Consider the following 14,766-nt stretch of genomic DNA (forward strand, 5'->3'; position numbering starts at 1 on the left):
CTGCTGCAGCAGTGTGTGTCTATGTTTATGTCTATGGAGATGGGACTGGTAATGAAATTAGTCATTACCAGTCCCATCTCCATAGACATAGACACACACTGCTGCAGCAGTAGCTCCATCATGGCCGCTGCTCAGGGGGAGGGGGGAAAGGGGCGGGCCCAGAAAGGCCTCTATTGATTGATTGATTGATTGAAGAATGTATTAGAACTTTGCAATAGAAAAAAGTACAGTTTCATGACAGTACAAATCACTGGTACAAGGTCAACTAAAAGGAGATCCTAGAAAGCCGAGGCTTTGAAGTAAAATGTTAAAATGTTAAAATGGCCCCAAACATGTTTGAAAGCGAAATGTCCCTTTAATGGTGTGTGGAACCTCAGTCCTTCCTTATAAGCTATACTTCCCCTTCCAGCACACATTCCACACCGAGCCTGCCTGGGAGTAGAGCCATGCAGACAGGCTTAGGCTGAAACAGATACAGTGGAGGAGAGAACGCAGGAGGAGAGAGAGAGAGAGAGAGAGAGAGAGAGAGAGAGAGAGAGAGAGAGAGAGAGAGAGAGAGAGAGGCTCTGATATGGAGGGATAGACTTTTAAAGTTATCTCTTACTCACTGACTGGTCTGACTTGGAGGAGAGAGAGAGAGAAATAGAGAAAAAGAGAAATAGAGCAGATACCTTGAAATATGTGTGTGTGTGCTTGCGCACACGCACTTTTGGGGGGTTTAAAGCCTTTTCTTCCCTATTTTGATTGCATATGCATTTCTTAGTTTTGACTGTTTTCATGTGGCACTTGTGAACATATGTTTTCCCATGCCAATACATCCCCTTTGAAATAAAATGGATTGAATCGAGAGAGAGAGAGAGAGAGAGAGAGAGAGAGAGAGAGAGAGAAGGGGGTGGGGCATAGAGAATCAACACTGAATCACACCCATGTGAAGTGAGCTGTGCAGGCTGCTCAACGGCACCGTACTCACACGGACATACACACTCGGTCATTGGAGTTCTGAGGCACCGCTCAACAATTTTGTAAAAAAAAAAAAAAAGATGAAAAAAGGTTTACCTATCTGCCTCTCCAGGTCTGCGGCCTCGTCCGGGGAGGCGCGGGGCAGCACCCCAGGGTCGCTGAAGCTGGTCCTGAGCAGGGTGCCCAGCACGAACAGGAACAGCACGCCACCGATCACCGGGATGGCCGGGGTCAACTGGCGAGCCAGGAACGGACAGCTGTGGGAACAGGAGGCGTCATGTGGTCAGCGGTGGAGAAAGTATTCTTTACTTAACACACTCGTCCATGCTAAACCCTAAACCCCTAAACTTATTTGCATTTTTGGAGCGGTGGTAGACCGCTCCATAGCATGGCCGTGTGTGTATCCGTGTGTGTCTCCGTGTGGGTCTGTAGCCTGTATGTAGCCTGACTTCCACTGAGTGACCAAAGAGGGTGCTGTTGAGTCTAGCCTGTTGAGTCTAGCCTGAGCATCAACTGCAATACACACACACCTGCACACGCGCACACGCACACACCCACCACCACCACCGCACGCACGCACGCACGCACGCACAGCCTCCATGACCACCGCTCAGTTCACACGGGTGTGATTATTACTATTTTGAAAAACATTTTAAAATACTTCAAATAGCCGATCTACATCAACACGTTGTGAGCCTGTAGATCAGCTATTTGAACAATTAAAAATGATTTTCAAAATAGTAAAAAAAAAAGAAAAGCAAAGAAGTTTAGGAGTTTAGGGTTTAGCTTGGCGAGAATAGGGCCCTCTGTGCCTAAAACAATGATTAAATCAATTAGTTTGAATATCACCCCTTGATTCAATGGAACAAATCATCACCCTTCTATTTTTACTAATACCTTTACGGACAAGTCTGAAGATTAGACAACACAAATCGCGACAAACATATTACGTGAAGCACAGTAGTGGTTTGGAAGACTTTTCAGTCTGCTACAGATCGTAACAGTCGGTACGTAAGCTTTCAAATGAGGTGTCGTACATTGAAATATACAGTCTCTGTCCCTTTTCTGTGGACCCACCCGGGCAGATACCAATAAACCCTTTTGCAAATCCCGCCCCATTCTGCCCTGTTACTATGATGGGACATTAACCCTGGGCAGATTGTTTTTATAGTGGAAGTGGATGGGATTTTTTTTTCCCTTCATAGCCTCATTACAGCTATATAAAGTACCAAAGGAAAAACACCTAGGTGATATTAATAAAAAGGGAAGACAAAGGTACAGTAGTTACATTGCAAAACAGGGGATTTACCCGAAAATATATGTTTTAATTTGTTTAATCCCAGTGGGACAGAATCCTCTTTGCAGATTCTTTTATAGTGGTAGTGGATGGGATTTTTTTTCCCTTCATAGCCTCATTACAGCTATATAAAGTACCACAAAAAACACATCTACGTGATATTAATAAAAAGGGAAGAAAAAGGTACAGTAATTACATAGCAAAACAGTAGTTTTCCCCCGAAAAATAAATGTTTTAATTAGTTTAATCCTCTGGATCAGAGATAGAAAGAGAAGCGCATTGCATCTTGGGTACTAGGAAGAGGACAGAGAGAATGTTTCTCCTCACATAATAGGCTGGCTTTTCGTAATTCTGCCCATTTAAATTACTAGAAGCTGGGCCGCCCTTCGGGCGGCCCAGCGTCTAGTCGGCGACCTGGCCAACTCGGAACAATGTAAATAGGGAATGAATGCCCCGCCCTTTAATGCAAACCCCATTATACCTGTTTTCATAGGACCCGTTTTGACCATTTGTCTGCCTGTGTCCATTTATGCCCATATATGGAGATATCTGTATCTGTCTGTCTGTCGGTGTCCATTTTATGTCCATATATGGAGATCACTGCAGTTATAGTTCTGGGTCCATTTTATGCCCATATATGCCCATATATGGAGATATCTGTCTATCTGCGTCCATTTTATGCCCATATATGGAGATCTCTGTATCTGTCTGTCTGTGTCCCTTTTATGCCCGTATATGGAGATCTTTGTGATTCTGCATCCATTGTATGCCCATATATGCCATATATGGAGATATCTGTTTATCTGCGTCCATTTTATGCCCATATATGAGATTTCTGTCGCTTTTTCAAACAGATGGTCAAAACGGGTCCTATGACAACAGGTATAATGGGGTTTGCATTAAAGGGGGAACCGGCACTGTGTCTGCAACACAGTCGGTGGCACAGACAGATACAGAGATCTCCATAATGGGAATAAAGGGACACAGACAAACAGATGGAGGAGGAGACAAACTTAATGCAAACCCCATTATACCTGTTGTCATAGGACCCGTTTTGACCATCTGTTTGCCTGTGTCCATTTATGCCCATATATGGAGATATCTGTATCTGTCTGTCTGCGTCCACTTTATGCCCATATATGGAGATCTTTGACCATCTGTTTGCCTGTGTCCATTTATGCCCATATATGGAGATATCTGTATTTGTCTGTCTGCATCCATTTTATGCCCATATATGGAGATCTATGCAGACACAGTGCCAGTTCCGGAAAATCCTGATGTCAGACATCAGAATCCGAACCTTTCGTGCTGGTTCCAGAAAATCGTGTATCGGGTCGGGTCGGGTCGAGGCCGAGCACTGCACTACCTGCTGCGGTGGGGAACGCACGTGCCGAATTTGAAATAGGGAATGAATGCCCCACCCTTTAATGCAAACCCCATGAATGCCCCACCCTTTAATGCAAACCCCAATATACCTGTCATAGGACCCGTTTTGATCGTGTATCGGGTCGGGTCGGGTCGAGGCCGAGCACTGCACTACCTGCTGCGGTGGGGAACGCACGTGCCGAATTTGAAATAGGGAATGAATGCCCCACCCTTTAATGCAAACCCCATGAATGCCCCACCCTTTAATGCAAACCCCAGAAAATCGTGTATCGGGTCGGGTCGGGTCGAGGCCGAGCACTGCACTACCTGCTGCGGTGGGGAACGCACGTGCCGAATTTGAAATAGGGAATGAATGCCCCACCCTTTAATGCAAACCCCATGAATGCCCCACCCTTTAATGCAAACCCCAATATACCTGTCATAGGACCCGTTTTGATCGTGTATCGGGTCGGGTCGGGTCGAGGCCGAGCACTGCACTACCTGCTGCGGTGGGGAACGCACGTGCCGAATTTGAAATAGGGAATGAATGCCCCACCCTTTAATGCAAACCCCATGAATGCCCCACCCTTTAATGCAAACCCCAATATACCTGTCATAGGACCCGTTTTGACCATCTGTTTGTCTTTGTCCACTTATGCTCATATATGAAGATCTCTGCACACACAGTACCGGTTGCAGAAAACTCTGATGTCAGACTTTATGCCCATATCTGGAGAACGCGCGTGCCGGTGGGAAGAAGGGTTCTCGAGATACGCGGATTACATACATACATACACATTCACAGAGATTTTGTGTTGACTCATGTGGCGTACGTGATGTCAGAGCCTTTTATGAAGTGATGTCACAATGACTCAGCGCTTGCGCCGATTTCCTCCGGAACAGCCTGATGTCAACAATCAGCTCCGCATAAGGAGATTCCGAACGTTTCTCGCCGGTTTCGGAAAACCGCGAGTCGGGTCGGGTCGAGGCCCGGCACTGCACTCCGCGCGGCGGCGGGGAACGCGCGTGCCGAATCTGAAGCCGGTGGAACGAACGGTTCTCGAGATACGCGGATTACAAACAAACAGACAGACAGAGATTATTCGTTATGATGAGCGAGATCGCTTGACGCTTGCCGTCGCTATCACCGTACCGGCCGATCTCCGTGTCGCGCACTGCGGACAGTTGTTGAAAGCCACATTCAATATTCTCCACTGCACAAACTCCACCCCCGATAGCAAAAAGTGAATGTTTTTTTCTGGTTGGCCAGTCAGGGAGTCTCAGGGACCAATCAGAAGGCTGACAAACGGTCTATTACAAACACCTCCTCAAAGTGGACAAGCGTGCGTACTACAGCCCACAGAGTACTGTCCCGCATGCAGCAACCACTGCTGGAAGCAAGCCAACAACATTTAGGAAGTGCCTACCACTGTAAATCACAGCTTAATGGTCAGTAGTCATTCGTAATCCCTAAATCCAACTACACGCACGCGCGCGCGCACACACACACACACACACACACACACACACACACACACACACACACACACACACACACACACACACACACACACACACACACACACACACACACACACACACACACACACACACACACACACACACACACACACACACACACACACACACACACTTCCAGTGGGTTTACTTGGTATCCTAATCTGATCTAATGACAGATAATTCAGCCTAATCCTATTAAATGTGTGATGGTGCAGGTGGTTATTACAGTAATCACATTTAGCCTGATTTGGGGGTGGAGTTGGGGTAGGAATATTCTACTGCCCTGGCGACGATTTTTAGACTATTCATGGGCTTTCATGTATTTATTTATTTAGCTGTTCAGACTTGATCAAACCAGACTGATTCCAATCAGTGTTGCCGTGTCTGCTTATTGTGGGCTCGCCTATAAGGCGAGCACACTTTAGATATTGTCATTATTTATTTATCTATCAGGCAATCAGTAGACGGGATCTTCGGTTCCTTTCTACTCCTACATACTTAGTGAGAAAATGAAAATAAAAACATCAATGTGTTCAGTTTACAGTGGCGAAGTGTGCTATTATTTTTTATAGCAATCGGCCAAATGGTGGCGCTGTAGGAAGCCTTCGAAAGTGCGATCTTTGAACAGGTATAGCTCATGCTGTGTTATACATACAGCCATGAAACCTGTATACACTTATGCGTCTCCTCATGCCGAACAACTTTTTCCCTCTAACTTTTGACCTCTGACCTTTAGGTCTCCCACAATTCGGAATTATATGAAAAACAGTAAAAATCTATCTCCTCCTGGGATTTTCGCGTCAAGTGCACAAAACTTTTTTCACATGAACTTTGGACCAATACGGTCAGATTGATCAACCAGATTTTTTTTAAAGTGAAATATAATTTTTTAATAATTTAATCAATATTGCGGTTTTATGCAAATTATTCTTCGGCCTCTAAATCATACATGCAAAGGTACACGTTCATGGCATTTGGCAAAGATGTGGAGGGTTAGTCAAAGTATCACTGAAACCAATTTTATTCCAATCGGCCAAAGGGGGGCGCTATACGAAGCGTTTGAAAATTCAAACTTCAAACGGGCATAAGTCATGACTCGTTTCGTTTGAAGACATGCAACTTGTTATACGCGTGCTTTGACTCGAGCGGAAGACATCTGTGTCGTTGTTAAGTAAGCTCCGCCCTTCGATTTTCCGCCATTTTGAGCAGTTTGTAAAACGCGTAAACCCGCTTTTATTCTGGAATTTTCGCTCCACGTGCACAAAACTCTTTTTTACGTGAACTTTGGACCGATATCTAAAGATCTGTCAGATCGGATTTCTTTAAAATTGAAACATGCTTTTTTAAATAAATTCAATGAATATTGCAGTTTTATGCAAATTATTCTTCTGCCTCTAAATCATACATGCAAAGTAACATGTTCATGGCATTTGGCAAAGATGTAGAGTGTTAGTCCAAATATCACTAAAACCAATCTTACCCCAATTGGCCAAAGGGGGGCGCTATATCATTTTGAGCAGTTTGTGAAACGCTTAAACCCATTAGGATTTTTTTTTTTGCAATTTGCATGAAACATTCTACACACAATCTAAGGACCTTTATCTAATATGCCTATGAAGTGCACACACACAAAAAAATAAAAAATAATAATGAATATAGCTGCAAGCAGCGATAAAGTGGCCAAAGCCAAAAACACCTCAAATCATGAACACAGCCTGCAATGGGTGTGAAATCTTGCAAGCACATTCCCAATAGGTCAAGGAACAGATACCACCCTTCTTACATTGGCCTGTTATAGCGCCACCAGCGGGTCAACTTTTGCACAACACATTTTTCGAACAAAATGGACCAATCTTTGACGTCAGTAACGTCAAAGAGAGCACTGCCTGCGATCTTGACATTTTGTACTTTTATAGCCATTGTTTTCCGGCTTGAAGCGAGCCCACAATTGTTTCGAAGGAACAATATTTTTCTAGTTATAAGCTACTATTGGCCTGTTTTATGTAAAGTCAGAAGTAAATATTGGTAGTTGCGACTTGTGTTTTTTCTGGGCTTGGTTCTCAAGTGTAGTTGCTTATGATGTTTTCAAACATTTTCATGTCAAGGACCCCCAAATTGATATGCATTTTTCCACCAACCCCGCCATCAACAAAGATTTTGTGCAAGGGATCCGTGTACCACATTTTGTGTTGTTTCAAAAAAGTCTCCCCCCACCCCAGATGTGTTGTGAGCCTGTAGATCAGCTATTTTCAAATTGCCAATGTATATACAGTAGGTTTAAAGTTCTCGTGTATTTTTATGGTTTGTTTTCATAGACTTATCACAAAATCTGACAACACTGACTCCAATCGGGATTTGGCCAAAATTTAGATTTTGGGACTGCCAGTGTGAACATAGCTTCAGACCAACTCTGCATGTGAAATCCGTCTCCACAGAGGTTAACTAAAACGTGACCAACCTCCAGTTGCTTCTGTCAAAATGATATCCATTAACATCCAACAGAGCACTTTGCTCTATGGAACGGTCCTCTTTCATCACAGAGGACCATTTGATGCTGTATGTGTACACATTAATACCTCTAGGAAAGGAAGCAGTGCTTTAGCTGCACTGATGCTCAATGATATGGAACGGTGGAGGAGAGAGAGAGAGAGGGAGAGGGGGGAGAGAGAGAGGGGAGAGAGAGAGAGAGAGAGAGAGGGAGAGGGGGGAGAGAGAGAGAGAGAGAGAGAGAGAGAGATGGAGAGAGATATAGGGGTAGACAGAGGGAGAGAGAGAGAGAGAGAGAGAGAGAGAGAGAGAGAGAGAGGTAGAGGGGAGAGAGAGGTAGAGAGAGAGAGGGAGAAGGGAAGAGAGAGGTAGAGAGACAGAGACAGACAGACATTCCAACAACGAGGCAATGCAAAGCGAAACATCAAGCAAAGGAAACGCGTTATATAATTGCATTAGTATACAATCTAAGTACAGAATAACAAATAACTAGAAGGTCCTGGGTTCGATTACCACCGGGGGACGCTGTGGGTGCTGGGGGCATGTTTCTCCCTCCGCGTCATCAGTGCCCACACCCTAGGTGGGGTTGGCGATAGGGCCTTTCTGTGTGGAGTTTGCTGAGGGAGGGGAAAGGAACTGGTTGGAATAACGTGTTCCTTCCACGCGCTACGTCCATCCCAGAAATCCCCCGTCAGGTGAAAAGAAACAACTTGGACTACTCATGCATTGAAGGAAGCATGAGGTCAGACCGTTGTCTCCCCAGGCGCGGCAGAGGGAGAGCAGAGCCCAGGATTACATAGGCAATTGTCACTGGGTGAAAATGGGTTGCAAAATCGTGGAATCAAAATTAAAAAAGAAAGAATAACAAATAAAATTACAGTGCAGTCAGAAGAGGAAAGAGACGCTGTGACCTTAAAGAACTAAGCGTGGCAGGCCTTCAGCTTTCTAGTTTTCTAGTTTGTTCCCAGATATGTGGAGCATAAAAATCGAAACGCGGCTTCTCAGTGTTTGGTTTAGATTCTATGGAGAGGGAAAGCAGACCTTTTCTCAGCTTGCCCTGTGAGTGAAGCTTTATAGACCGACAACAGCAACAGCATTATTAAATCAATTCTCTGACATACAGGGAGCCAGTGTGAGGGCTTAAGAAATGGGGGATATGCTCCACTTTCTTTCCATTAGTAAGGACTCGAGCAAGGGACTAAGTACATTTACTTAAGTAACATACCTCAATTTTGAGGTATTTGTACTTGATTATTTCCAATACTTTTACTTCTACTCCACTACATCTCTGATCCAAATATTGTACTTTTACTCCAGTACATTTATTTGAAAACTTTAGTTAATAGTTACTAGTTAGTTGCAGATCAATATTATAAAACATCCATAAACTAGCCCTATTTTACTATCTGCATGCTCACAGCGAGTCACATCGCGATGCGTTGTGAGCTTGTAGATCGGCTATTTTCAAACATTTTGTACATTTTGATGCCAACACTTTCATACTTTTACTCAAGTACATTTTGACTTCTGGGCTTTTACTTGTAACAGAGTATTTTTTATGATGCAGTATTGATACTTTTACTTAATTAAAATATGCGAGTACGACTGCTCGAGCAGAGAATCAGACGAGAGAGCGAAAGAGAGGGGGAGAAAGAGAGAGAGAGCAAAGTGGGAATGGAGGAAGATTCCACCATTGTGCCATTATAATAACGTCTAGTCGGCGACCTGGCCAACTCGGGAACGATGTAAATAGGGAATGCATCCCCCGCCCTTTAATGCAAACCCCATTATACCTGTTGTCATAGAACCCGTTTTGACCATCTGTTTGCCTGTGTCCATTTATGCCCATATATGGAGATATCTGTATCTGTCTGTCTGTCGGCGTCCATTTTATGTCCATATATGGAGATCACTGCAGATATAGTTCTGGGTCCATTTTATGCCCATATGCCCATATATGGAGATATCTGTCTATTTGTGTCCATTTTATGCCCATATATGGAGATCTCTGTATCTGTCCGTCTGTGTCCCTTTATGCCCGTATATGGAGATATCTGTTTATCTGCGTCCATTTTATGCCCATATATGAGATCTCTGTCGCTTTTTGTTTGTTTCTTCTTTAAGCAGAATACACAGCCTGCTTAAATCTGCATCATTCAAGTCATCCTCCCAGTCCCACGCTTTGTCGCTTGTCTTATGTTTGTTTTTGTCTCTTTTATTTTCTTTTTTGGAGCGGACCCCATGAGTGCCCCATCCTTTAATGCAAACCCCAATATACCTGTGGCGTCCATTTTATGTCCATATATGGAGATCACTGCAGATATAGTTCTGGGTCCATTTTATGCCCATATGCCCATATATGGAGATATCTGTCTATTTGTGTCCATTTTATGCCCATATATGGAGATCTCTGTATCTGTCCGTCTGTGTCCCTTTATGCCCGTATATGGAGATATCTGTTTATCTGCGTCCATTTTATGCCCATATATGAGATCTCTGTCGCTTTTTGTTTGTTTCTTCTTTAAGCAGAATACACAGCCTGCTTAAATCTGCATCATTCAAGTCATCCTCCCAGTCCCACGTTTTTGTCTCTTTTATTTTCTTTTTTGGAGCGGACCCCATGAATGCCCCATCCTTTAATGCAAACCCCAATATACCTGTTGTCATAGGACCCGTTTTGACCATCTGTTAGCCTTTGTCCCCACCCTTTAATGCAAACCCCAATATACCTGTTGTCATAGGACCCGTTTTGACCATCTGTTTGCCTTTGTCCCCTTATGCCCATATATGGAGATCTCTGCACACACAGTACCGGTTGCGGAAAACTCTGATGTCAGACATCAGCTCCGCATTCGGGGATTCATTTTATGCCTATATCTGGAGAAAGCGTGTGCCGGTGGGAAGAACAGTTCTCGAGATTCACATACATACATACACATTCACAGAGATTTTTTGTTGACTCATGTGGTGTACGTGATGTCACAGCCTTTTATGAAGTGATGTCACAATGAGTCAGCGCTTGCGCCGATTTCCTCCGGAACAGCCTGATGTCAACAATCAGCTCCGCATAAGGAGATTCCGAACGTTTTGCGCCGGTTTCGGAAAACCGCGAGTCAGGTCGGGTCGAGGCCCTGCACTGCACTCCGCGCGGCGGCGGGGAACGCGCGTGCCGAATCTGAAGCCGGTGGGACGAACGGTTCTCGAGATACGTGGATTACAAACAAACAAACAGACAGAGATTTGTCGCATTTATAGATAGATGTTGAGCAGCAGAATGGTAGAGCCTAGGACAAGCATTACTGCCTTTCAACCAAGCACTTAAGGCAGCATCATTGCTCACTGAACTGCCATTGGAGAGATCAATGAAGAGCATCTAAAGGCTATACAGTAGATCATACATGGGGCAACTGGCAGCCCGGGGGCCACATGCGGCCCCCACCTTCACTTAATGCGGCCCGCAGGTTGATATTGGAGTACTGATATATTATTGATTTCAGCTGTTACAATTGCAAACATGGGAAAATGACCGGCTTTAATTCCTTCAGTCTATAATATAGACTGATATTAGTAGCTAAATGACTAGTGCTAAAATGTTAGTGTATTTTTTTATGTCCAATGTATTTGTATTTATGTTCATAAAGTTAACATAAGATATAAATGCATTTGAAATAAAAAAATAAAGTTACTTTTCAGGATTCCAATTAAAAAATAGCCGATTTACAAGCTCAAAACGCGTCGCACTGCGACACGTTTTGAGCTTGTAGATCGGCTATTTTTGCTATGTATATGCATTGTGGCCCTCTGGAGTGAGTGTGAAAATGTAGTGGCCCTCTCCATCAGCAAAGTTGCCCACCCCTGCAGTAGATCATAAGCACTCCATGATTATGACAGGTGACCCAGAGGGGGGAGGGGGATGCTCAAGGATTATGGATAAAAAGCATAATCCAGATTATTTTGTTCATTATTGTATAATCACGAATATTAATCACAAATATTGTTCGGTGGGAAGAAAAAGATGTTGGCTATCATTTTGCTAATGCCTTTTGTTGTTGTTCGTCGTTTAAGCCATATTTGGTCAAATGGTTTACGTAATGTCCCCTCTCTTCAGCGGATCTATTGTTCCCATGTGATCCAGTTGGGTTTGTAGGATTGTACAAAGTTCTGGTTATTATTTACCTGGTTAATAATTATACCTATTAACACATCGGGTGCCCCTGGATTGCCCCATTTATCCCCTCTTGCTGCCCAGGCCCACCACCATTGTATTGAATCCGGCCCTGCTGCGTCAATGCATGCGTCATGACGTCACTTGGTCACATGAGCGCAGACAGGATGTTATTGTGTAACTTACTGTATGGGCCAGTGTTGATCATAGCTGTTCATTGCCGATCAAAATTTGGACATTTTGCCGCACCACGCCACAGTTTTAGCCATAAAACAAACATCAGAGATAAAGGGCGTTAAAGATGGGGAAATGCATTGGAGTATACGGAGAAAAACGGCCGCGCGATGCTCTCAGCGTCGACTCGAAGCGACTAGCGGCTAATGGGCTACATCCAGGCGCAGCCCCAACCAAACGGTGAGATTTAAAGTTAATACTGTAAATACAGTAAACACGTCAATGCGTCGTGGGCCTCCAGAGACATCAAAGAGATTGGCGTGTAGACACCTCGTGGGCACCCGCTGAGTTAATATATAGTTACTACATGTATTAATATTTCCTTGTGTAACTGTTACCATACTCCAGCTAGATCTGTGACGCCCATTCCACAGTGACATAGTATAGCTTTTTACTGTCCTGACTCTCACATGAGAGAGTGAGTTGTGAGAGTGTGAGAGAGACTCTCACATGAGAGAGTGAGTTGTGAGAGTGTGAGAGAGACTCTCACATGAGAGAGTGAGTTGTGAGAGAGAGAGGATCACGCGTGGGAGGGCATGCTGTACATATGTGTACAAAAAACACACGTTATGTATTTCTTCAAGTGTGCTCAGGGGCGTCAATTGGGTATGGCAGGTGTATGCAGCTGCCATAACCTGGGTCCAGGGGGAAAATAAAAGTTACTTTTAAATATAAATCCATGAATGTCTCTTTGTCTATCTGTGCTGGTTATTATGTTGTTAAATTAGGCTACAGTAAAATAACTATTATGCTAAATTTAACAAATGGTCACTTTAACAAGGTATTATAATTATATTCTCCACACTTTTATTCTCCCCATCTTGACAAAATAGTATACTCCCAGGTTATGCAGGTCAGCTGCACAGGTGCAATGTATTATTGTTAATAATGCTTGTTGTTAATTGTTAATTGTGGCACGTTTTACTAACATGCCACAACAAGTTTAGCTGCACTTGAACAACCGTTCCAGGCTGCCATATCCAGCCGTAGAAACGGGGGGAAAAATGTACTTCTTAAAATAAATGTATCATGCCTGTTGCTAAGTTATGACAACATGCCTGGTGTCCTGCCATACCAGTCATGTTGCCATACCTTAGCTTTTGCTGAACTGACGCCACTGAGTGTGCTGTAATTGTATCTATTTGTGAAAACTGAGCCAGGGTTAGGGCTCCATAAGCATTATGCTTCTCCCCATTTCCTTTTTTGGCACCTCGGACACTTTATTATGCCAAATGGACTTAACAACCTTTGCCTTGGACTTTTTGATTTTCTTTTGAAAGCATGCCTTGTTCTAGAATGCACTGAAATACACAGACATGTATTTGCATTCAATTGTCCAAAAGTGATGACAAATAAATCGAAATGAACTGAACTCTTGTGTGATCACTGATGAGGACATGAGGGCAAGGAGCAATAGCTGAATAAATAGGATCACGATTACATACAGTATTGCATAGGATCTTTCTAAAAGGGTGTAAATATTAAGCTATATCGTTGCTGATATCAGGCAGAAACCCTCTCATCTCCATTTTGTATTATTTATTTTCCTAAATGAATGAAGCCCTACTTTGTCATTCCACAGTGTCACACAAAACTACCTTTCTGGATGCCAGCAAGGAGAGAGAGAGAAAAAGAGAATGAGACCAACCAACATGGCCCAACATTATGAATCGATTTAATCACTAATAAAGATCGATCTACAAGCTCACAATGTGTTGCAACATGACACATTGTGAGTGGTTAATAGGACTGTCAAGGAATATTTTATAATCCGATATTACTTTGAATGTTAAAAATAAAAGAATATAAGACTTAAGCTTTGATGAGAAAAATAAATATTAATAAAAAAAAATCTGCCGCAGTTCTCGCGAGACTCTGGGCGCATGTAACGTTTAAAGGCGACTTGTCTCGCAAGGCACAAGTCTCCACTCTCCACTGCAAAAGTGAGCTACTTCTACAAGTCCACAATGCGTCGCTGATACAATACGTTGTGGGCTTGTAGATTAAGGGTGGTTTAGCGACACCGTCATACAGCGAAGAATAAAGCAGCTGCTGTTTCGCTTCACACTGACCGTCCAACTCGCAGACAGACAGCACACACAGTGCTTTACCTCGGAGTTCTTGCTCACATTTAATCACACAATGTAACTTTAATTGATTCAGAATGATAACAAGTCAAGCTGAAACGGGTGATTCATTTGGTAGCGAAGGGAAGGCAGACAGTTTACAACGAGACTTCGCCACCGAAAACACAATGTAAAAAGCATGGATTCTTGCCTCTCGCAGAGTCTCATGGTATCACCCACGGCCACGGTAAAACTCCCTCCATGTCACATTACTCTTGTAGACTACCTTAATTTGATTCAAACCAAAACATCCATTTGATTATAATTGCCCGTTTCATGTCGTGATTGTTCCAACTGCCATCACAGCATAATGTCAAGTGGTTAATATAAAAAAGGAGAAAAAAGGTTTCTGTGACACAAAGATTTGAAGGACCCTCTGTAGTAACTTTGAGGACCCCCTAGGGGTCCCGGACCCCCTGTTGAGGACCCCTGTTGTATTGTATTCAAGACTGCCTTGTTTTAAGCGAGAGATACAACACACATTGGTTGAGACACTGAATTAAGCACCATTACACAAGAGGGTGTGTGTTATCGTGAATATCTGCTGCAGGAACGAGCCGAAGGCGAGTTCCGTAGGCAGCACTGAAGCGCAGAGATGCCACATTCAATCG

General features: G+C 43.6%; 1 protein-coding gene across 2 annotated transcripts in view; it reads right to left on the reverse strand.

The window, feature by feature from the left end:
• The window catches only part of LOC308305704 (palmitoyltransferase ZDHHC14-like), a 108,062-nt gene that overhangs the window by 44,280 nt on the left and 49,016 nt on the right, over positions 1-14,766 (reverse strand). For both annotated transcript variants that reach the window (XM_080750540.1, XM_080750541.1), the window contains exon 3: positions 1,057-1,217. In XM_080750540.1, coding sequence (XP_080606666.1) covers positions 1,057-1,217 — 161 coding nt within the window. The remainder of the gene's footprint in view (positions 1-1,056; positions 1,218-14,766) is intronic.

This window comes from Nannobrachium achirus, assembly GCF_963921795.1.
Source record: "Nannobrachium achirus genome assembly, chromosome: 20".
Lineage (NCBI taxonomy): Eukaryota > Metazoa > Chordata > Actinopteri > Myctophiformes > Myctophidae > Nannobrachium > Nannobrachium achirus.